The sequence below is a fragment of the Trachemys scripta genome, unplaced genomic scaffold (genome assembly GCF_013100865.1).
Source record: "Trachemys scripta elegans isolate TJP31775 unplaced genomic scaffold, CAS_Tse_1.0 scaffold_26, whole genome shotgun sequence".
Lineage (NCBI taxonomy): Eukaryota > Metazoa > Chordata > Testudines > Emydidae > Trachemys > Trachemys scripta.
Window position 1 is genome coordinate 5,131,569 of NW_023260511.1, and position 25,182 is coordinate 5,156,750.

Consider the following 25,182-nt stretch of genomic DNA (forward strand, 5'->3'; position numbering starts at 1 on the left):
GTGGGTAAAAATCTTGCTTCTTCAGATGCAAGTGCGGTTTTACACCAGACTCCTTGTTGTTTTTCTAGATACAGACTAACACGGCTACCCCCTGATACTTGATACCGATATTCAGCTGTTTGTCCCGCGTCCCGACGGATGTATGGTCGGGATGCCATTTCTCCCAATAGTTTGGCTTGGTCATTTTTTGGGTGTTTTTGCGTCGCCGGCATTCTGGGTTTTTTTGCTTGGGTAGTTGTCCTGATATTTTGTTCTTGGCATCTGGTCACCCTACTCTCAATGCATCAACAGATGGCAGGGGAGAGCTCACTCAGGCCACTCCTTACATCAGCCAATGTTTGGAGATCCCCAAGGTGACCAGCCATGGAGACTTACCTCATCTCTTTGCTTTCTTTCAGCTTCCATGACAGGACTCCCCATGGCAGGTAAATACAAACATAGGCAGAGGGTGTGGGGTATGTCCATATGTGTGGCGTGCATGCTGCAGTGTGCAGCTATCTCATAAATTGGGGCAAGGAAGGGTAGAGCTAAAGTTATTTAATCTTGTCATTAAAAGGTAGGACTGGAGACTTGGGTTCAAATCCTGCCTCCTCCAGACTCACCCCATCACTTCCTCAGTTTTCCCACCAGTTTAAATTGATGGAGATATCCTATCTCCTAGAACTGGAACGGACCTTGACAGGTCATCGAGTCCAGCCCCCTACCTTCACTAGCAGGACCAAGTATTGATTTTGCCCCGGATCCCTAAGTGGCCCCCTCAAGGATTGAACTCACAACGCTGGGTTTAGCAGGCCAATGCTCAAACCACTGAGCTATCTCTCCCCATCCCTCCACCAGTGAATTGTTAACAAGGTGGGTTGTGTGGCAAAGTGAGCAGAGCGTAGGGCATCCTGGCTGTTGGGTACCTGTGGAAATGCCCCAGCCATCCAGCCTCTCAAGGGCTCACCCTTGCCCAGTAAGGCTGATTGAAATTTGGGCTCTGGCAGTGGCTGGCTGAGCCGCGTCAGTCTGGGGTGACTCCAGATTTACCCTGGGGTATGATCTGCCCCAACAGACATTTTTGCCTTTAGTTATTGTTAGAGCTGGTTTAGCTCAGCCCTGGCTGTGGCTGGTGAGTGCTGCCCCCCCCACCCCAAAGGGCAAATAGAGGTTCTGTGTACATACACTGGGGCACCATGACACCAGCTGGGGCCTGTGAGAGGTGAGGGTGGGGTACCAGGAGCTGGGCTGCCGAGGTGCCGTCGCCACAGGAGGGTGTTCAGTTCAGCAAAGGACCAGCCCTGTCTGTCTGGATGCTGTGGAATATGGAGGAGCTGAATCAGCCCCAGTCAGGGCCAGTGGAGGCTTTGGGGGAGCAGAACTAAAGCCCCGCAAGGCTGCTGCTGTTGGCTCCAGTCAGGCAGGGGCGTTGGGGCACAGACAGGGAGGGAGCCCAGGCAGGGGTAAAGGGCAGTTCAGTCTCCTGACGAGTTTTGTCCTTTGCCCCTCGGCTGGGAGCCGCTCAGACTGAGGGCTGGGCTGGCCTGGCCTGCACACACCTGTCCTGTCACGGAGGGGAATTAACCCCAGCAGCTCATTTCACATTTTGGGCATCAGAGAGTTGCAATGGCTGCGACTTCCACTCACTACCAGCTTGGACTCCGGGCCCCAGATGTGAAAGCCCAGTGCCTGTGCTCCCCACGCTAGCCACAGCCCCTGCCTGAGCTGGGGCCAAACTGACACCGGTGCCCTCCGGGGGAAAAGCCCCGGGTCTCCTTCCCCCAACATACTGTGTCAGCTCATCCCTCTCGCACAGACTATACTGGAGCCAGAGTCCCCTGGGGGAAAAACCCTGTGTCCCATTCTCCATCCCATGAGTCAGCCATTCCCCCCTGCCTGGGGATGGCTCAGAGCTGGTGACCTCCAGAGGGGACCCCCCAGTGTCCCATTCTCAGTCCCCTAAGCCAGCTAGTCTGCCACACTGGGACTGAATGGGAGACAGAGTAAACTATAGGGAAAAAGCCCCATATTCCTTTCCTCTAGCCCATCCCTGAGTGTTTATCCCCTTGGGGTATTTGCAGACTCAGGCATCCCAGAACTAACTCAGATCCGACTGGTGAACGGCCCGAGTCGCTGCGCTGGGAGGGTCGAGGTGCTTCACAACCAGCAGTGGGGAACCGTGTGTGATGACAACTGGGATTTAACTGAGGCCAGAGTCGTGTGCAGGCAGCTGGGCTGTGGGACGGCCTTATCAGCCCCATGCGGGTCTCGGTTTGGACAGGGAACTGACCGTATCTGGCTGGATGAGGTTAACTGCACAGGGACAGAAGCTGCCCTCTCCGAATGCAGGGCTAGGTCTTGGGGAGAGAATAACTGTAACCACATGGAAGATGCTGGTGTTGAGTGCTCAGGTAACCCTCATCTCTCATGTCATGGTGGGTGCTGCAGGGAGTGGATTGGGAAGCTTTCAGCCCAGCCCCTGGTTCACTGTCTGAGTTCCTGTGCCCCAGCGCTGCACTATTGGCCTGTACTGAAGGGAGCAGGTTAGGAACACAGTAGGGGGCGCTCTCCCCTAGAAGTCTGGGCTGACCCCAGTCCTCCCGCTGGCTGACAAAAGGTCTGTGCTGCAGGGTATGGGTCTCAGCCAAGAGTCTCGTCTCACATTCAGTGATGATTTCAATCCCCCAGAGCAGAGCTCGGGAGCACACGCTGCAGAGGGTGGTGTGTGGGGCACAGTGAGAAGCCCTCTCCCCACTCTGATCGTTCTCATCCCCAGCCCTCCCTGGCACAATGGGGCGCTGGGGAAGCAAGGATCCCAGCTCTGGGACTTGGTGTCAAACAGAGCTTTCAGTCACTCCTGGGGACTAGAAACCCAGGGTCACTTTGACAAGGGTTGGGCTCCTAACTCAGCCATGCTGGACAATTTGCACCACCGACAATTAGTCCTGAACCTGTAACATCCCTCACAGCTCTGACTGGACACAACATTTTCCGCAACTTCCTATCTGTACAGTCATCATATTTCTGTGCCCTGACTCTCAGCTGCCCTGTGCCACCCCAGAAGTGGCAGCATGTCAGTGGTGGGGACTGAGCCCTTGACATGCAGTGGCTCTGTGAGGAGGCCAGTCACACCCATCCGTGGTAGGAGATACATTCATCAGCATTACTTGTGATCAGATGCACAGGAATCTCCTTGAGTGTTTATTGCATTTGCAGACTCGGTCATTCCAGACCCAGGTCCTCTCCAACTGGTGAACGGCCCCAATCGCTGCGCTGGGACAGTTGAGGTGCTTCATAACCATCAGTGGGGAACCGTGTGTGATGACAGCTGGGACATAACTGATGCTGGAGTCGTGTGCAGGCAGCTGGGCTGTGGGACGGCGTTATCAGCCCCAGGCTGGGCTCGATTTGGACAAGGATCTGGCCCAATTTGGCTGGATAACGTTCACTGCACAGGGACAGAAGCTGCCCTCTCCGAATGCAGGGCTAAGCCTTGGGGAGACCATAACTGTGACCACGGAGAAGATGCCGGTATTGTGTGCTCAGGTAACCCTCCTTCGTCATGCCCTTGTGAGTGCTGTGAGAAGCAGTTCGGGGACTCACTGGGGTGCTCTCCCCTCACAGTGAGTTCTGACCCTGATGCAAAATGCTGTGCTGGGGATCAGCAGAGCCTGCTCTCCCTGCAGACTGCTGCATTACCACAAAGCCCTAGGTCGTGTCTAAGGGCCTTGCTGCAGGGAGCAGTTTGGGGACCACAGGAGGGGGCTGCCCTGTCTCAGAGTCAGTGCTGACCCCAATGCCCCACCATGCTGCCGGCTGAGGTGTGTACCTCACTGTGAGAACCCCTCTCCCACCTCTGCTCACTCTGATCCCCGTACCCAACTACAGCACTATGGGCACTCAGTGACCATTGAGTTCTAGTCAGACTCACTTGGTGAGTTAAAATCTGTAGAGGAGCGGACTCACCCCTGCGGAACCTCCTGCTGGTCACTTCTGGGAATTAGCTCTTCCAGCGTCCTTGAGTGCCCCCTGCAGGCCAGTGATCCGCCTGTCCTCTGGCTCCGTGTCCCTCCCGGACCCCGGTGCCCTTTTATCTGGGGTGCTGCCCCCTGGCAGTATACCCCACAGTACTAGGGTCTCCCCTCCCTGGGGAACCCCCACCCACTATCCCTACCTCACCTCAGAATAAGGCCACTGCCAGTCACCAACTAGCCCCCGCTCACTGGGGCAGACTGCAGTATAGGCACTCATCACAGGTAAGGTTGGGTTTGGACCTGCTGCCTTGGCCTACCTATGGGCTGCCCTCTGCAGCCTACCCCTTGGCCTCCTACTAGGCCACTGCCTGGGCCTATCCAGGCTGGAGCTCCCCAGCTCCCCAGCATGTCCCCAGCCCTGCTCCACTCAGGTACTCTGTCTCTAGCTCAATGCAGCCAGTCCCTTCTCCCCCTGAAGGCAGAGAGAGACTGCTGAAGGCCTGGCTCCCAGCCTTTTTATACAGGCCAGCTGTGGTCTGATCGGGGCATGGCCCAGCTGTGGCTACTTCCCCAATCAGCCCAGCTTTTAGAGCTGCAGCCCTCTGCCAGGGTTGTTTTAAGCCCTTCCAGGCAGGAACGGGGTAACCACCCCGCTACAGAATCATAGAATCATAGAATATCAGAGTTGGAAGGGACCTCAGGAGGTCATCTAGTCCTACCCTCTGCTCAAAGCAGGACCAACACCAACTAAATCATCCCAGCCAGGGATTTGTCAAGCCTGACCTTAAAAACCTCTAAGGAAGGAGATTCCACCACCTTCCTAGGTAACCCATTCCAGTGCTTCACCACCCTCCTAGTGAAAAAGTTTTTCCTAATATCCAACCTAAACCTCCCCCACTGCAACTTGAGACCATTACTGCTTGTTCTCTCATCTGGTACCATTCAGAACAGTCTAGATCCATCCTCTTTGGAACCCCTTTCAGGTAGTTGAAAGCAGCTATCAAATTCCCCCTTGTTCTTCTCTTCTGCAGACTAAACAATCCCAGTTCCCTCAACCTCTCCTCATAAATCATGTGCTCCAGCCCCTGAATCATTTTGTTGTCCTCTGCTGGAGTGTTTCCAATTTTCCCACATCCTTTTTGTAGTGTGGGGCCCAAAACTGGACACAGTACTCCAGATGAGGCCTCACCAATGTTGAATAGGGGGGAATGATCACGTCCCTTGATCTGCTGGCTATGCCCCTGCTTATACCAAAATGCCGTTATCCTTCTTGGCAACAAGGGCACACTGTTGACTCATATCCAGCTTCTCATCCACTGTAACCCCTAGGTCCTTTTTTGTAGAACTGCTGCCTAGCCACTTGGTCCCTAGTATGTAGCAGTGCATGGGATTCTTCCGTCCTAAGTGCAGGACTCTGCACTTGTCCTTTTTGAACCTCATCAGATTTCTTTTGGACCAATCCTCCAATTTGTCTAGATCCCTTGGTATCCTATCCTTGCCCTCCAGCTTATCTACAACTCTTCCCAGTTTAGTGTCATCTGCAAACTTGCTGAGTGCAATCCACGCCATCCTCCAGATCATTAATGAAGGTATTGAACAAAACCGGCCCCAGGACTGACCCTTGGGGCACTCTGCATGATACCGGCTGCCAACTAGACATGGAGCCATTGATTATTACCCATTGAGCCTGACAATCTACCCAGTTTTCTATCCACTGTGACAGGGTCAGGCCAAATGGCTACAAGAAAGTGGTCAAAGGTAGATACATACGTTCCAGGTTAACCCGGTCCCTTTTCCCTGGGTAAGATAACAGGAACTATTCCAGAAAACTCAGGAACTTTCTAGAACTAATTAAGGCAGGCAGGCTAATTAGGATACCTGTAGCCAATTGGGAAGCTGCTAGAATTAATTAAAGCTAATCAGGACACCTGGTTTAAAAAGGCTTTCACTCTAGTTAGTGAGGTGTGTGTAAGGAGCTGGGAGTGAGAGGACGTGCTGCTGAAGGTCTGAGGAGTACAAGTGTTAACAGACATCAGGAGGAAGGTCCTGTGGTGAGGACAAAGAAAGTGTTAGGAGGAGACCATGGGGAAGTAGCCCAGGGAATTGTAGTGTCGCGCAGCTGTTCCAGAAGGCACTCTAGACAGCTGCAGTCCACAGGGCCCTGGGCTGTAACCTGGGGCCGAGGGGGGGCCCAGGTTCCCCCCAAACCTCCCAACTCCTGATCCAACACAGGAGGTTCCACCAGAGGGGAAGGTCTCTGGGCTGTTCCCCGACCCACATGGTAGAGAAGCAGAAACTGTGGGGATTGTTCTTACTCTTTTTTCCCCATGCTGGCCAGTGATGAGGTTATCTGAGTGAATGGCAGATTTGAGCCACAAAAGTGGCCAAACTGAGGGCTACTGTGAATCTCTGAGGCGAGCAAAATCGGCCAATAAGCGCAGGACCCACCAAGGTAGAGGAGGAACTTTGTCACACCACCTTATAGTCCATTCATCCAGCCCATACTTCTTTAACTTGCTGGCAAGAATACTGTGGGAGACCGTATCAAAAGCTTTGCTAAAGTCAAGGAATAACACGTCCACTGCTTTCCCCTCATCTTATTTTAATGAGATGAGAGGTTTGGTTGCTTAAGGGCATAGCTCTGAATGTGCTCTGCTTAGACATCTGCCATTTTTGTATGCAGTGTAGTTGCAGCCATGTCGATCCCAGGATACGAGAGAGACAGGGTGGGTGAGGAAATGTCTTTTATTGAACCAACTTCTCTTGGTGAGAGAGACAAGCTTTCCAACCACACCGAGCCCAGACCTGAAGAAGAGCTCTGTGTGAGCTCCAAAGCTTGTCAGTCTCACCAACTGAAGCTGGGCCAATGAAAGATATTACCTCACCCACCTTGTTTCTCTAGATTTCTGTAAGGCATTCGACTTGGCACCGCACAAGAACGATGCAAAATCAATGTGTCGCACATTAAACTGATTAAAAACTGGACAACTTACTGGTCTCAAAATGTAATTGGGAATGGAGAATCATCATCGGGAAATGTGTTTTGACTGGGGCCCTGCAGCATCATTGCTTGTCTTTACGCTATCTATCATTTTTATCAATGAATTGGAAGAAAACATAAAAACATCAGTCAGAAAGTTTGCAGATGACATAAATTGGGAGATTATTAAATAGAGAACAGGACAGGTCAGTGACACAGAGTGATCTGAATCGCTAGGTAAGCTGGGTACAAGCAAACAAGATGCCTTTTAATATGACCAAATGTAAAATGATACATCTAGGAACACAGAACACAGGCCGCACTTCCAGGAATGGGGACTCTCTCCTGGGAAGCAGTGACTCTGAGAAAGATTTGGGGGTGGGAGGTGGATAATCAGATGAAAAGGAGCTCCCAGAGTGATACTGTGACCAGAAGGACTAATGCAATACTGGAATGCATACACAGGGGAATCTTGAGTAGATGTAGAGAGGTATTTTACCTCTATAGTTTGCACTGGTGCGAATGCTGCTGGAATCCTGTGTCCAGTGTGACGGGATCCTCGGGGTGCAACCTGGGATTGTGGGACCGTTGTGTCCCCTTAACTCTCCAGCCTTGGCTGTCTCACACAATGCTTTGCTAGTGACAAGCAGCAAACCCCTCCAGGCACTGTGATCACTCAGCACAACCGCATGTGGAGCCCCCACACCCAGATAGATTGCATGAATGCTCCCAGAGCCACTCATGAATCACACTGAGAAAGGTACCAGCCTAATCCCCCCAGCTCCCAGCCTTGTACCTCAGGAATATACCATCTTGTACTGCTCAAGAAAAGAAGTGCAAATTTATTAATTGGTTCACCACTTCATCAATGGAAAGTGGATATACTCCAGCCTTTGTAAGTCTGAGCAGATTTACCAAACACTTCAGGCAAACTTAATGGTAACGATAAATACATCTCTACCCCGATATAACATGACCCGATATAACAGAAATTCGGATATAACGCAGTAAAGCAGCATTTGGGGGGGGGGGAGGCTGCGCACTCCGGTGGATCAAAGCAAGTTCGAGATAACGCAGTTTCACCTATAACGCAGTAAGACTTTTTGGCTCCCAAGGACAGCATTATATCGGGGTAGAGGTGTAGTTAAACAAATTTATTGATTACAAAAGATAGATTTTAATTGATTATAAGTGATAAGCAAAAAATCAGACTTCGTTACCAAAATAAAATAAAATATAAGCACACAGTCTAAACTCTCAACCCTATTAGACTGAGCAATATCTAGGTTAAGTAGTTTTTCTCACCCCACTGGATATTGCAGTTCATTGTACGCAGATTTCACCCTTGAAACCTGGGCCAGTCTTCTCTGTTGGAGTCTTCAGTCTTCTGAGTGTCCTTGTTGCTTGCAACATAGGTAGGGGGCGGGGGGAGAAAAGGCCAAGCATGGGCTCCCTGTGTTCTGTTTTATACCCTTAGTTCTATGTGCTTGGAGAACACAAGTCCAGGCATGTCTGGTGGGCATTGCTGAGTCCCCAGGCAAGGTTGAGCAATTTCCCGGGTATGGTCTTATGCAGATGAGTCACTGAATTGTAACTCTGTTGCTGGATAATGGCTGTTGATGGTTGTTGGACATCCACCTGGGCGTTTGTTAGCTCTCTTGTCATCATCTCTGGAGAGCTAGTATCTGGGTGCTTCCCAAACCCACAGCATATTTTAGTGAAAACTATACAACTCATTTCTTATAATATTATATGCATTAATGATACACATATTTAGATAGAACAATGGCTTTCAGCAGATCATAACCTTTCCCATGATACCTCACATGGCCTACTTTATATGCAATATCACAATTTATATGTAAATGAGGAATATGGGGGTTACAGGGCGCTCCCACAAGGTATAGAATGTCACATCCAGTTCTGGTGCCCACAATTCAAGAACTATGCTGATATATTTAAGAAGGTTCAGAGAAGAGCCATGAGAATGATCAAAGGATTAGAAAACCTGCCTTGTGGTGATAGATGCAAGGAGCTCAATCTGTTTATTTTAACAAAGAGAAGGTGAAGGGGTCACTTGAGCACAGTCTATAATTACCATCATGGGGAACAGAAATGTGATAATAAAGGATTCTTCAATCTAACAAGCAAGTGATTAATAAGATCTGATGGTTCACAGTTGAAGAGAGACAAATTTAGATTACAGATAAAGTGCAAATTTGTATTGATGAGGATTATTAACTGTTGGAACAGTTTACCAAGGGCTGTGGGGGATCCTCCCTCACTGGCAATTTTTAAATGAGGATTCGATGTGTCTGAAAGATCTGCCCTAGGAATTACTCTGGGGCAGGTCTCTGGCCTGTGCTACACAGGAGGTCAGACTAGGTGGTCACAGTGGGCACCTTGGGATCAATGAATCCCGCTGATCAGATTCATTTCCAGATGGAGCGTGCAGCCATTCCCAAGGAGTAGGGACCCTGGGTCACTCTGTCAAGCATCAGGCTCCTAAACCCATTGCCCTAGCCAATTAGCATCTTAGCTGATGAGCCATGAACCTTTAACATTTGGCACCGTTGTGACTGGATGCAGAATTCTTTCCCATGTCCTGCCTAAATGACTGGGCCAGATTTCCCTCGCCTGTTTCTCAGCTGCACCCCTATGGCGGCAGCATATTACTGGTGGGAATTGAAACCCTGATAGGTGGTGTGGAGGCTGTTCAGACCTGCCAGTGAGAGGCTCTACATTCCCCATCATCATTAGTGATCAGATGCACAGTAACCTCCCTGAGTGATTATTCCCTTTGGGCTTTACAGATTCTGGCATTTCAGAAGTGCTTCAGCTCCGACTGGTGAAAGGCCCGAATCGCTGCGCTGGGAGAGTCGAGGTGCTTTACAACCAGAAGTGGGGAACCGTGTGTGATGACCGCTGGGACTTACAGGATGCTGGAGTCGTGTGCGGGCAGCTGGGCTGTGGGTTGGCGTTATCAGCCCCACGAGGGGCTCAATTTGGGCGAGGATCAGATCGTATCTGGCTGGCTGACGTTCACTGCTCAGGGACAGAAGTTGCCCTCTCCGAATGCAGGGCTCGGCTTTGGGGAGACAGTTACTGTAACCATGGACACGATGCTGGTGTTGTGTGCTCAGGTAACTCTCATGTACCACCCTGCGTGTTACTTGGAGAAAGGTGGGAAGCTTACTGCAGGCCATTGTCCCCTCACAGCCAGTGCTGACTAGGGTTACCATATTTCAACAATCAAAAAAGAGGACGGGGGGAGCCCCGCCCTTGCCCCACCCCCACCCTGCCCCATCCACTCCCTCCCACTTCCTGACTGCCCCCCTCAGAATCCCCAATCCCCCCGCTCCTTTTCCCCTGACTGCCCCCTCCTGGGACCTCTGCCCCTAACTGCCCCCCTAGGACCTTACCCCCTACCAGTCCCCTGACTGCCCCGACCCTTATCCATACCCCTGCCCCCAGACAGACCCCTGGGACTCCCACACTCATCCAACCACTCCCTGTCCCCTGACTGCCCCCCCGAGGACTCCCAACCCATCTACCCCCACTGCTCCCTGTCCCCTGACTGCTCCGACCACTCTCCACACCCCTGCCCTCTGACAGGCCCCCCCCAGAACCTCCAACCCATCCAACCTCCCCTACTCCCTGTCCCTTGACTGCCCCCTCCAGAACCCAACTGCCAGTTCTCCAACCCCCTGGCTCCCTTACCGTGCTGCTCCGCAGCACACTCCAGGGGGCATCTGGACATAGCCACAACTGGCTCAGAGGTCCTGGGGGTGGGGAGACTTCAGAAGACATTAATGGGGGGACCCCCCAAGGCCTCTAACCATCATCTGTCTGGGGCTTTATTTTTTTAAATCATCCCCAAAATCTATCCCCCAGTGCCCAGCACCAGGCTGGGCACGGCTACTGCTGCCAGGTGTCCTTTCCATCGGTCATGTACCTCGCAGTCACCCTCCCCCTACCCCCACTCTGTTCCAGCAAGGGCATGACCAGCGCCCCGTGAGGAAACGGACACCTGGGTTCCAGAAAGGAGCTAAACTCTCTGTTTTCTCTGCTGCGGGGCAGTTCTCTCCCCCCTGCAAAAGCAGGTTAGAACAGCCGTGCCCCGGCTCTCCCCAGGGAGCGGCACGCTGGGCACCAGGGGAGGGGGAGGAGGAGGAGGAGGGAGGAGCTCTAGAGCTGCCGGACGCCGCCTGGCCAGTGATTTTAAGCTGCAGTGGAGAGGATGAGAGGAGAGGAGGAGGGGGAAGCGGAGGAGAGGCTCTGGCTGCTGGAGCACCATGCGAGTGGCTCAATCCAGCCGGCTGCCCTATCACCCGCGCCGTGCTCTGCGGAGGGGGAGAATGCCGGGCATTTTAATATATTAACAAATTCCCCTCCGGACGCTATTGTTAACCTAAAAAGGACATGTCCAGGAGAATCTGGACTAATGGTAACCCTAGTGCTGACCCCAGCATGGTGCTTGTGGCCTGTGCTTCAGGCAGCAATATGGTGGTTCCAGTACGGGGCACTCTCCTCTCAGTCTGTGCTGACCCTAATTCTCCTGAGCGGTTCTATGGGCCTGTGTTGCAGGGAGCAGGGTGAGGGCTCAGTAGGGGGCGCTCTCCCCTTGAAGTCAGTGCTGGCACCAGTGCCCTAGTGCGGTGCCAAGGGGCTTGTGCTGAAGGTAGGGGGATGGGATGTCAATATGCAGGGCCGGCTTTAGAAAGAGTGGGGCCCGATTCCTGGGGGTGGGGCTTGTGGAAAGCCCCACCCCCAGGAATTGAGCCACGCTCCTGCAGGGGTTGCCAGGCTTGGGTCCGACCCGGAGCCACTCGGCGGCCGAAGCTGAGCCGAGCCACAGGGGCCGGCCTGGGGACAGGGCCAAGCTGCGCCACGGGGGCTGGGCTGGGTCGGGCCTGAGCTGCACTGCGGGGGCCGGGCCGTACCCGAGCCGCGGGGGCCAGGCCCGCGCTGAGCTGGACCCGAGCTGAGGGGGCCGGGCCGGACCCAAGCCGCGCCGCAGGGGCCAGGCCAGACCCGAGCTGCGCCGTGCCACGGGGGCCGGGCCGGACCCGAGCCACGGGGACCAGGCCAGACCTGAGCCAGACCCGAGCCGCGGGGGCCAGGCCGGGCCGGGCCGGACCCGAGCTGAGGGTGCCGGGCCGGACCCGAGCCATGCCGCGGGGGCCGGGCTGGAGCCGAGCTGGGCCGGAGCTGCTGGGGCCGGCACGCTTGGCTGGAACCAGGGCCGGAATGGGCCGTGCCTCCCTGGAGCCCTTCTCGTGCCCTCCGCCACCCCAGCTTACCTGGTGCTGCCTGCCTGCCCCTGCTTCTTTTCAGACTTCCCGTGAACCTTTGAATCACGGGAAGCAGGGGAGGGGGAGGAGCAGGGGGCGGAGCGTTCAGGGGAGGGGAGGAGGGGGAAGTGAGCTGGGGGCAGGGTGGAGAGCTGTGGTGCGGCGCCCTCTTAGCGCGGGGACCAATTCAGCCGAATCGGCCTAAAGCCGGCCCTGTCAGTACGGGGTGCTTTCCCCTTGCAGTTGTGCTGACACCAATGCCCCAGTGCGGTGCCATAGGCCCCTGGCATGAGAAAGCCTGGTCTGTGCCTACTGGGGTTCAGCTCCCCGACTCTCCTGGCCACAGGCCACACAGGCCGTGCCCTTGAGGCCTCATGGGTTGGCCTCTCTCCGGATTGTCAATAGGCACAGTCCACCCCCAGCCCTCCACCTGTCTCTCTGCATCACCCAGCCCCGCCCCACTGGGCACTCAAAGCAGTGACAGATCCGCTGCTCCCAAAGGAACAGGGCCCCTAGCTGACCAGCTCCACCTCCCATCACTGCCCGAATCAACACACAGCCTTAGATCCCCTCATAGTGACAAGAAGGACAAGTGATTTCACAGAGTGTAGATATTCAATGGGTAGCAAGGAGAAGGGTTGGAAAGAAATGGTTTCATGGCCAATAAAATCATACCACGTAGACTAGAGCCTAGACTCATTGAACGAGATACTTTTCTGTCTGGTAGAGCAACGCTCACCGCACAGTCCTTCCAGGGTTTTACTCCAGGCTTGACTGTGATCTCCTGTTCCTCAGACAAATGATGTCAACCACTTCCAGGGTGAAAGGGAGCTCTTGTCCCCTCTCCTCTTTCTTTGTAGGTACAGACCATTGTCTCTTCCCAGAGGAAGTCTCTCTTCAGAGACTTGTGCGAAGGTCCTTTGTCTTTGCAAATTCTCAGGCCCCCACTGGGCCCAGACAGTGAATATAGCCTGTCTCCATGGCTGTACTTTGTTCTATGTGTTTATTGGCTCAGCCGAAGGGATTGCCATGGTGCAGGTGACAAGCTTCACTTCAACACTTCTGGAATGTTGTATTCTACATTTTACATCTCTCTTCAACTATGTCCCATACAAATCTCTTGCCCACATGAAGTTGACCAGCGGGCTGCTGGCTTTTGGTAGAGACCTCACATGCCACCCACTAGCCACTCACCACTCTGCTGGCCCTCACCTTCTGCTGCTCCCGGCCTCTCTACTGTAACCTCTGTAGGTCGCTCTCCTGAGGCTCCAACCAGTTCTCAGTGACTGTCAGCTCTTAATGGGGAAACCTCAGTGCTGAAGCAGGCTGGGCAGAAATACTGTCTCACAGCTCTAGTGATCACTTAAAAAAAAGAGTCCTAATGGAGCCTTAATAACTCTATCTGAAGAGTGCTGAGAGGCAGATTAAACCATGCTTAGATCTCTTACACGGAGCCCACACCCGTCAGCAGGAACAACCATCTCCACCTCCTCTCACTCTTGATATGTGTCTGGTGTCTGAGCCCCCTGGTTAGTGAGTTCAGCTCAGTTGCGGGTGACCCCCTCAGTCAGGACAGGCTAAGCAAAGTTCTGCTGCCTTTACTCAGACAATCAGGACAACAACATTTCACTACCCTTGCATTCAGGTACTACAGTGATTTGTAACCCAGCACCAGCCAACACAGCTCTGTCTGCTGGATACCTAGGCAGAGTGGGTGTGTTCTTGTAAATACAGTCTGGTCCTGAAGCCTTTTCCCCTCCCCAGCTCATCACTAGCTGTCAGGGGAGAGCTCATTCCCACCTTGTTTACATCCTCAAGATCCAGTCTTCCAACGGGGCTCTCCTCCACCACGTGTGTGACTATCTCTATTGCTGCCCCACAGGCACAGTGAGAAGATCGGGCTTACCCAAATCTCTGCGTTGTATCAATTCCTCTGGCCAGGCCAGTCAGGGGCCTGTTAAGACTAGTCCAGGATCTTCATCTCAGGTTGCAAAAAGGCAGATAGAAGTTAGGGCTTCTGCAATCCATCTGCATGCCAGTCTCTGTATCCCAGAGTTGCTGCCCCTCTGTGAGGACACAGCTGTCAGCCCAGCTCTGCCATCATTCATCTGAGACTGGTTCTGGGCTGGCAGCACTAGACACGAGTGCAGCAATGGCTGCCACAAAACGATGGTGCCAAGTCAGTCGTGACAAGTCTGGAGGAACCGCAGGGGCAGGTGTTTGCTTCAGGATGGGGCCGATCTGCTTGTAGGAAGTGTGCATTGCCTCTGCCCTGGTCGGAACCATTGTCAGCCTGGTGCGCAGCAGGTTCCTGTCAGGCGTCCCTGCGCTCCAGGCAGTTCTAAGGGGGATGGACTCTGGGTGAGGTTTTCAGGGAGCTATGGAGCCAACACATGTAATTTCGATGCTGATGTCAGGCTAAGGCAACAACTAATGACACGGGTGACTGTTCAGCTCCCAATCATCAAGATGTTTTTGCCAGTGTCTGCCCCGCAGCACTGCACAGTATCGCACTGGAGAGAATATCAGCTCCAGAAGTGAGGGTGTAAATCTGGTTCCCAGGAATTTTCCGCCAGCTTCTGCATCAAGGCAATGCAGGGGGTGATCTTTTTCATTTTGTTCTAATGGGAGCAGCAGGACAGACTGCAGTCCAGTCTGCCTAATTAAGTGACAGCCTAACTAGGTGAGAGCTGGCTGGTAGGGGGGCAGACAAACTTCAACATTGCCCAAGTGATTAGCCTGGTCAGTGGTGGGGAGACCTTGACAGGCAGTGGTTGTGTGCAGAGACTGGTCAGACCAGTCAGCAGGAGATGCTACATTCCCCAGAAACAGGAGAGATCAGATACACAGGAACCTCCCTCAGTATTTATTGCCTTTGGTGTTTGCAGCTTCCATAATCTCAGAAGTGGCTCCAGTCCGATTGGTGAACGGTTCGAGTCGCTGCACTGGGAGAGTTGAAGTCTTTCATTACAGGAATTGGGGAACCGTGTGTGATGACAGCTGGGACTTACAGGATGCCGGAGTCTTGTGCAGGCAGCTGGGCTGTGGGACGGCGTTATCAGCCCCAGGAGGGGCTCACTTTGGGCCAGGATCTGACCATATCTGGCTGGCTGACGTCAACTGCACAGGGACAGAAGTTACCCTCACCCAATGCAGGGCTCGGTCTGTGGGAGAGAATAACTGTACCCATGGAGAAGATGCTGGAGTTGAGTGCTCAGGTAACCTTCATCCATCACATCACTGTCAGTGCTGCAGAGATCGGGCTGGGAACCTTTCAGCACAGACCCAGCTCTCCTGTCTGAGTCAGCGCTGACGCCAGTGCCCCGGAATGGTTCTAAGGGCCGGTACTGCAGGGAGCCGGTTCGGGGTCACAGTAACTCGCTCTTCCCATGGTGTCAGTGCTGACCCCATTTTCCCCCACATGGTTCTACAGGCCTGTGCTGCAGGGAGCAGGATGGGGGCTCAGTAGGGGGTGTGCTCCCCTCGAAGTCAGTGCTGTCCCCAGTGCCCAAGCACAGCACTTAGGCCTGCACTGCAGGGAACAGTACGTGCACCTCTGTGAGGGACCCTCCCCATCGCTGATCGTTCTGATTCCCCTGCCCCGCTACAGCAAAATGGGGTGCTGGGTAACTGTAGATTCCATTTGTGGGATTTGGGGTTGAACGGATCTTGCAGCCACTCAGGGATCCCTTTATGAAGAGTGGGTTCCTATCACTGTCACTCCGGGTGATTTACATCTCAGCTAATTACCCCTGAACCTGTAACATCCCCGACAGCTGTGACTGGAGACAGGGTTCTTCCTCACTCCCTCTCCTACACAGCCCATGAGTTTCTGTGCCCTGTCTCTCATGTACCCTGTTCCACCCCACAGGTGGCTGCATGGTACTGGTGGGGAGTAGGGTTGTCAAGTTATTAAAAAAATAATTTTGATTAATTGTGAGATTAAAGATTAATCATGATTAATCGTGCAATTAATTGCTCCACTACACAATAAGAGAAAACCCTTTATTTTAAATTTTTTGGATGTTTTCTACATTTTCTACTTTGATTTCAATTACAACTCAGAATTCAAAGTGTACAGTGCTCACTTTATATTTAAGTACAAATATTTGTAAAAAAGAAACAAAAGAAATAGTATTTTCAATTCACCTCATATAAGTAGTGCCAGCTCTTTATCAGAGAAATTGAACTTACAATCATAGAATTATTTACAAATAATAACTGCAATCAAAAATAAAACAATGTAAAATTTTAGATCCTACAAGTCCATTCAGTCCTACATCTCATTCAGCCAATCGCTCAGACAATTCTTGTTATAATGTTATCTGAAAGTGAGAACAGGCATTCACATGGCACGGTTGTAACCGGTGTTGCAAAATATTTACGTGCCAGATCCGCTAAAAAATTCATGTTTCAGAGTAGCAGCCGTGTTAGTCTGTATCCGCAAAAAGAACAAGAGTACTTGTGGCACCTTAGAGACTAACAAATTTATGCATATGCATCCGAAGAAGTGGGCTGCAGTCCATGAAAGCTTATGCTCTAATAAATTTGTTAGTCTCTAAGGTGCCACAAGTATTCTTGTTCTTTTTCTAAAAAATTCATATGTCTGTAAGCAGAGTCAGGATGAGCTCTACCCTGACATCTGGTGGTGAATTATGGCGAGTGTGGAAAAGAACTCCAGGGGCTGATCTTGTTTGCATAGGCACACCCACTCGCCTGGCATGAAACAACAGCAACTCAAAGTAGTTACTTTGGCTGGTGTGGGATCCCCAGTTTCTCTGTTATTGGGGCAGGAAGAATAAAGTTTTGTTACCCTGATTCTGTGAATCAAGGCCAGTGGAACTGTTGTATGACAGAAGGACTGAGGGAGTCCTTCACCATTACCTAAGTAGCACTTGCTTGACAAGGGGCATGGGTTACAAAACCCAGTGAATGGAGAGAGGATGGGGACAGGTATTTGTACCTGATGGGATGGGCCCCTCTCTGAGGGATTGAAACACCAATAGCACTATCCCCTCTCTCCAGTGTTGAATATCAGAGCTAAATTTGATTCCATTAGGAGTCTAGTTACAGGCTGCTGAGCTGAATTCACTTTGGGCCAATGGTGCACTAGCACTGGGGCTCCCCTACTACAATGAGCTGAAATTGCTAAGAGCTGAAATCACAAAAGAGCTGAGATCACTGAGGCTGTGTTAGCTAGTGGGGGAGCCTGAAGCTATATTGCTAAGCAGCTGGCGGAGCGGCGAGCAGAGTGGAACCTTGTGGGAGCGGCCCAAGGGTCGGCTGAAGTGGAGCAGAGCTGAGCAGCTCACAGGTCAGTGAGTGGAGTGGAGTGGAGTGGAGCGGCTGGAGGAGCAGCTAGCAGAGTGGAGCCTTGTGGGAGCGGCCCAAGGAACGGCTGAAGTGGAGCAGAGCTGAGCAGCTCACAGGTCGGTGAGCAGAGTGGAGCAGCTGCCAGAGCAGTTCGTGGGACGGCGGGAGCAGCTCACGGGACAGCTGGTGGAGTGGAGCGGCTCGTGGTGAAGGCTGCGGCGGAACCCCGTCGGCCTCGGATCACGTAAGGTGCCCCTTAACACCCTGCGTGCCCCCCCCCCCGAACTCTGGGGCTGCACTGACCAGGGACAGAGACTTTGGGGGGTTGTTGGACTTTTGGGACTTTGGTGAACCTTGGGTTGCTGGTTTCAAGAACCCAAGGGAAAGGACACAGCCCAACTTGCTGGGGTGGGTTTTTTTTGCTCATGGTTTGTGTTATGAATCCTGTTTGTGGTGTTTTTTCCAATTTAATGCTGATGTCATTTACCTCATGTTATTAAACATTTTCTGTTACACTCAGACTCCGTGCTTGCGAGAGGGGAAGTATTGCCTCTTAGGGGCGCCCAGGGGGTGGTATGTAATTGTCCCAGGTCACTGGGTGGGGGCTCGAGCCGGTTTTGCATTGTGTTATTGAAACGGAACCCCTAGATACAGAACCCGACCCTTGTTGCTGCCAACTTAGATGGGCAGAAGGGTTACATGTCCCTTCATGCTTTGACCACTATTCCAGAGGACATGTGTCCATGCTGATGATGGGTTCTGCTCGATAACAATCCAAAGCAGTGCAGACTGACAAATATTCATTTTCATCATCTGAATCAGATGCCACCAGCAGAAGGTTGATTTTCCCTTTTGGTGGTTCAGGTTCTGTAGTTTCCGCATTGGAATGTTGCTCTTTTAAGACTTCTGAAAGCATGCTCCAAACCTCGTCCCTCTCAGATTTTGGAAGGTGCTTCAGACTTTTAAACCTTGGGTTGAGTGCTGTAGCTAGCTTTAGAAATCTCTCATTGGTACCTTCTTTGTATTTTGTCAAATCTGCAGTGAAAGTGTTCTTAAAACGAACTACATGTGCTAGGTCATCATCCTAGACTACTGTAACATGAAAGATATGACAGAAGGCAGGTAAAATACATTGCAGGAGATACACAATTTTCCCTACAAGGATTTCAGTTACAAATTAAATTAACACATTACTTTTTGATGAGCATTATAGAATCATAGAATATTAGGTTTGGAAGAGACCTCAGGAGGTCATTTAGTCCAATCCCCTGCTCAAAGCAGGACCAACACCAACTAAATCATCCCAGCAAAGGCTTTGTCAAGCCCAGCCTTAAAAACCTCTATGGATGGAGATTCCACCACCTCCCTAGGTAACCCATTCCAGTGCTTCACCAGCATGCTTCATCAGCATGGAAGCATGTCGTCTGGAGTGGTGGCCGAAGCGTGAAGATGCATATGAATATTTAGCATATGTGGCACGTAAATATCTTGCAATGCCACCTGCAAAAGTGACAGGCGAACGCCTCTTCTCACTTTCGGGACATGTTGCAAATAAGAAGCAGGCAGGATGGTCTCCTGTAAATGTAAACAAACTTGTTTGTCTGAGAGATTGACTGAACAAGAAGTAAGTGTGCAGTTATGTAACTAAAAAAAAAAAATCTACATTTGTAAGTTTCACTTTCACAATAAAGAGATTACACTACAGTATTTGTATAAGGTGAATTGAAAAATACTATTTTTTTACCATTTAACAGTGGTAATATATGTAATCCAAAATACAGTAAAAGCTGTTTTATCCGACGCTACACCAACTGGAAAGCTCTATAAGTTGACATTTCTGATCTTTATTGAAATGCTGGTTTATAGTCCGTTTGGCGCGGGGCTGGCAGGGGGTTGAAGCGCAGGAGGGGGTGCAGAGGAAGGGCTCTGGGAGGGACTTTGAATGTGGGAGGGGGCTTAGTACACAGGAGGGGATGGAGGGTGTTGGATCCAGGGGCCACTCACCTCGGATGGCTCCCCGCAAGTGGCGACTTTTCCCAGGCTCCAGCTACTCCTAAACGGAGGAGTTGCAACAGGCTGCTCTGTCTGCTTCCCCTCCAGAGCCAGCTACACAGCTCCCATTGGCTGGGAACCATCGCCAATGGGAGCTGCAGGGGTGGCGCCTGTAGGCGGAGGGAGGGCGCCAAGCCCCCTGCTTCACCTCTGCCTAAGAGAAGCCAGGACAAGTTGCTGCTTGCGGGATGCTGTCCGATGAGTCTGGCACCCTGCACCCTATCCCACGCCCCAGCAGCCTGCCCCGAGCCCCCTCCTGCACCCAAACTTCCTCCCAGAGCCTGTGCTCCACACCCCCTCCCGTGCCCCAACCCCCAGCCCTGCACTCCCTCCCAACTGGCATTTTTCATTTACCAGAACACCCCCCTCAGCATTACCCCAACATGCCAGATAAAACAACCTTAACTGTAATAATATAAAGTGAGAACTGTACACATTGTATTCTGAGTTGTAATTGAAATCAATATATTTGAAAACATAGAAAAACATCCAAAATATTTAATTTATTTCAATTGGTATTCTATTATTTAACAGTGTGATTTAAACTGCGATTAATAGTGATTAATTTTTTTAATTGTGCTTAATTTTTTGAGTTGATTGCGTGAGTTAACTGCGATAAGTTGACGGGGAGTGAACCCCTAATGGGCAGTTGCAGAGGTTATTCAGACCCATCATTGGGAGGGACTACATCCCCCAGCATCACTAGTCATCAGATGCACAGGAACCTCCCTGAGTGTTTACTCCCTTGAGGCTTTGCAGACTTAGGAATTTCAGAAGTGGATCAGCTCCGACTGGTGAATGGCCCGAGTCGCTGCGCTGGGAGAGTCGAGGTGCTTCACAACCAGCAGTGGGGAACCGTGTGTCATGATGGCTGGGACATAATTGAGGCTGGAGTTGTGTGCAGGCAGCTGGGCTGTGGGACGGCGTTATCAGCCCCTAGGAAAGCTCGATTTGGGCAAGGATCTGACCGAATATGGCTGGATGACGTCATCTGCAAAGGGACAGAAGCTGCCCTCTTCGATTGCAAGGCTCGGCCTTGGGGAGACAATAACTGTAACCACGGAGAAGATGCCAGTGTTGTGTGTTCAGGTAACCTTCGTCTGCCACCATGAATGTTGCAGGGAGGAGGATGGGAAGCTCATTATGGGGCATTGTCCCCTCACAGCCAGTGCTGACCCCAGCATGGTGCTGGGGGCCTGTGTTTCAGGGAGCAATATGGCGGTTCCTGTAGGGAGCGCTCTCCTCTCAGTCTGTGCTGTTCCTAATTCCCCTGTGTGGTTCTATGGGCCTGTGCTGCAGGAAACAGTGTGGGGGCTCAGTATGGGACACTCATGCTATCCCCAGTAAGTCAGTGCTGGCCCCAGTGCCCTAGTGCAGTGTTAGGTGGCCTGTGCTGCAGGTAGGGGGTGTCAGTAGGGAGCTGTATTGAATCTAGACTGCCCTGCATGGTGCCTCCTGCCGGTCATCTTGGGAATTAGTTCTTTATCCTCTAGAATGCCCTCTACTGGCCGATATCTTGCTTGCTTCAGGCCCCCGTGTCCCTCCTGGACCCTGCTGCCCCATATCCTGGGGTTCTGCCCACTGCAGTACCCCCACACACTGGGTCTCCCCTCCCAGGGGAACCCCCACCCTTTACACCCACCTTGCCTTAGTGGCTACTGCCAGTCATCATCTAGCCCCCGCTCAGTGGGGCAAACTGCAGTCTGTAAAAGGCCACTCATCATTGGCAAGGGGGTTGGACCAGTTGCCTCTGCCTCACCCCGGGCTGCAGCCTCAGCAACCCCAGTACCTGTTTTGGCCTTTAACTAGGCCCGCAGCCTGGGGATTTGCATGCTGGAGCTCCCCAGCGCCTCTTGCCTTTCGCTAGCTCTGTTCTTTTCTGTTCCCTGAGCTACCAGTCTTTCTCCCTCCAAAGCTGGAGGAAGCCTTTTTATAGGGCCAGCTGTCTCCTAAATGAGCTTGGCCCCAGCTGTGGCTGCCTTCCCAATCAGTCTACACTTATTGGCTCTCAACCCCAGGCCTCCCCAAGGGCTGGCTTTTAACCCTTTCAGGGCCAGAGCAGGGTAACTGCCCAGCCTCAGGAGATCTCTCCATTTGTAGTTGTGCTGGACCTAATGACTAATGCCGGAAACAGGTAAAACCATGAACAAAACCCCTATCCCAGGGTACATTGGGAAATGGCTCTCCTCCACCATGTATGACTGTCTGTATTGCTGCCCCACAGGCACAGTGAGAAGATTGGTCTAAGCCAAATCTCTGCATTGCAGCAGTCCCTCTGGCCAGTCCAGTCAGGGGCCTATTAAGCCTCGCCCAGGATCTGCGTCCCAGGTTGCAAATAGACAGATAGAAGTTAGGGCTTCTGATATTCATTAGCACACCAGTCTCTCCATCCCAGAGCTGCTGCCCCTCTGTGAGGACACAGCTGTCAGCCCAGCTCTGCCATCATTCATCTGAGACTGGTACTGGGCTGGCAGCACTAGACACGAGTGCAGCAATGGCTGCCACAAAACGATGTTGCCAAGTCAGTTGTGGCAAGTCAAGAGGAACTGCAGGGGCAGGTGTTTGCTTCAGGAGGGGGCCGATCTGCTTGTAGGGAGTGTGCATTGCCTCTGCCCTGGTCGGAACCATTGTCAGCCTGGTGCGCAGCAGGTTCCTTTAAATTCGATGCTGATGTCAGGCTAAGGCAACCACTAATGACACAGGTGACTGTGTTCAGCTCCCAGTCACCAAGATGCTTATGCCAGCGTCTGCCTCACAGCACTGCACAGTGTCACACTGCAGCGAATACCAGCGCCAGGAGTGAGGGTGTAAATCTGCTCCCCAGGAGGTTCCTGCCATCAGTGCCGGGGTTGATCTTTTTCATTAAGAGCTCTAGTGGGAGCAGTAGGTCAGACTGCCGTCCAGTCTGCCTAACTAGGTAACAGCTGGCTGGGAGGGGAGTGGACAAACTTCAACATTGCCCAAGTGATTAGCCTGGTCAGTGGTGGGGAGCCCTTGACAGGCAGTGGCTGTGTGCAGAGATCGGTCAGACCCGTTGGTGGGAGGCACTATGTTCCCCAGCGACAGGAGAGATCAGAGGCCCAAGAACCTCCCTGTCTGTTTATTCCCTTGGGTGTTTGCAGACTCCGGCATCTTCGAAGTGACTCAGCTGCGACTGGTGAACGGTTTGAGTCGCTGCGTTGGGAGAGTCGAGATGCTTCACAACCAGCTCTGGGGAACTGTGTGTGATGACAGCTGGGACATACAGGATGCCGGAGTCGTGTGCAGGCAGCTGGGCTGTGGGACGGCGTTATCAGCCCCACGAGGAGCTCGATTTGGGCCAGGATCTGACCGTATCTGGCTGGATAACGTGAACTGCACAGGGACAGAAGTTGCCCTCTCCGATTGCTGGGCTCGGCCTTGGGGAGAGAATAACTGTACCCACGGAGAAGATGCTGGTGTCGAGTGCTCAGGTAACCCTCCTCCATCACGTCACTGTGGGTGGTGCAGGGATCGGGCTGGGAAGCTTTCAGCACAGACCCAGCTCTCCTGTCTGAGTCAGCGCTGACCCCAGTGCCCCAGCATGGTGCTAAGGGCCTGTACTGCAGGGAGCCGGTTCAGGGTCACAGTAAGTGTCACTCTTCCCATAGTGTCAGTGCTGACCCCATTTCCCCCACACAGTTCTACATGCCTGTGCTGCAAGGAGTAGGATGGGGGGCTAGTAGCGGGCTCTCTGTCCTCGAAGTCAGTGCTGTCCCGAGTGCCCCAGTACATCACTTAGGGCCTGCGCTGCAGGGAGCAGTACGTGCGCTCAGTGAGAGACCCTCCCCGTCACTGATCGCTCTGATCCCCCGTCCCACTACAGCACAATGGGGCGCTGGGTAACTGTAGATCTCATTTGTGGGATTTGGGGTCAAATGGAGCCTGCAGATGCTCAGGGATCCCTTTATGTGGGTTTCCTACCCCTGCCACTCCAGGTGATTTCCATCTCAGCTAATTACCTCTGAACCTATAATATCCCCCACTGCTGTGACTGGGGACTGGGTTCTTCCTCATTCCCTCTCCTACACAGCCCATGAGTTTCTGTGCCTGATCTCTCAGCTGCCCTTTTCCACCCCAGAAGTGGCTGCATGGCACTGGTGGGAAGTAGGGCTGTTAAGTGACAAAAAAAATGTATCATGATTAATCGTGCAATTAATCGCGCCTTTGCACAGTAATAGAATACCATTTATTTTAATTTTGGGGGGATGTTTTCTCCATTTTGCAAATATATTGAATTCAATTACAATACACAATACATAGCAGGAGATACACAATTCTCCCCCCAAGGATTTCAGTCACAAATGAAATTAACACATTATTTATTTAACGAGCGTTATCACCATGGTGGCCGAAGCATGAAGGGGCATATGAGTGGTTAGCATATCCAGCACGTAAATAACTTCCAATCCCAGCTGCACAAGCGCCATGCGAACACCTCTTCTAACTTTCCGGTGACACTGAAATTAAGAAGCAGGCAGCATTATCTCCCATATATGTAAACAAAGTTGTTTGTCTTAGCGATTGGCTGAACAAGAAGTAGGAGTGAGTGGACGAGTAGGCTCTAAGTTTTACATTGTTAAGTGCAGTTATGCAACAACAACAATCTACATTTGTATTTTGCACTTACACGAGAAAGAGATTGCACTACAGTACTTTTACGAGGTGAATTGAAAAATAGGATTTCTTTTATCATGTTTACAGTGCAAATATTTGTAATCCAAAATAATAATAACCAGTGAGCACAGTACACTTTGTATTCTGTGTTGTAATTGAAATCAAAATGCTTGAAAACTTAGAAAAACATCCAAAATATGTAATAAATTTCAATTGGAATTCTATTGTTTAACAGTGTGATTATGTGACAGGGTCAGGACTCACCACCGCTGTCACCTCCTGCTGGTTGCTCCAGGGATTAGCTCTTGTCAGCTACAGAGTGCCCTCTGAGTGTGGTTTCTCACCTGTGGTCTGCTCTGCTGGTTTGGGAACCACGTTGCTCCCCACTTGGTGGTGTCTGCTCCAGGACACTGCCCTCTGGCAGTGCCCACTCCTCCACCCTCACCCGCTTCCGGGGGCAGGAGTGGTTAACGACAGCCTTCGGCTTCCACCTGCTTCAGTGGCCAACCACAACCCCAAAGTCTAGCCCCTCCGTGGCCAGGTGCAGTGCAAGGGGGTAAGGGGGGGACCCAGGCCCACCCGCTACTCTTGATCCCGATCCAGGGACCCTCTAGTGGCAGCCTCTCTCTGCCCTCCTTCTCTCCCCTCTTGTCCATCTATCTTCCCTAGGCCACTTCCCCTTTGGCCCTGTGCACCTTGTCGACCCTTTTTAGCAGGGGCAGCCTGGCAGGTAACTAGGTCGGAGCTCTCCTCTGCTTCCTGGAGCCTGCCCAGCACTGCTCTGTCTAAGGTGCTACCTCCTTTCCTCAGGAGCCAGTCCTTCTCCCTTGCTAGTCAGAGAGAGACTGCCTTCTCCTTTGCTAGGCAGCCTTTGTATAGGACCCAGCCCGGCCCTGATTGGCTGCATCTTCCTTGGCCCTGATTGGCTCTCCACAGGCCTTCGCTGATTGGCTGC

General features: G+C 52.1%; 1 protein-coding gene across 34 annotated transcripts in view; it reads left to right on the forward strand.

Moving 5' to 3' along the window:
• The window catches only part of LOC117870330 (deleted in malignant brain tumors 1 protein-like), a 293,761-nt gene that overhangs the window by 227,348 nt on the left and 41,231 nt on the right, over positions 1-25,182 (forward strand). For all 34 annotated transcript variants that reach the window (XR_004643956.1, XR_004643955.1, XM_034757453.1 and 31 more), the window contains 4 exons: positions 9,747-10,076; positions 15,116-15,445; positions 20,352-20,681; positions 22,715-23,044. Coding sequence is in view for 32 of the 34 variants with exons in the window: in XM_034757453.1 (XP_034613344.1) it covers positions 9,747-10,076; positions 15,116-15,445; positions 20,352-20,681; positions 22,715-23,044 (1,320 nt within the window). In the remaining 2 variants the exon portion in view is untranslated. The remainder of the gene's footprint in view (positions 1-9,746; positions 10,077-15,115; positions 15,446-20,351; positions 20,682-22,714; positions 23,045-25,182) is intronic.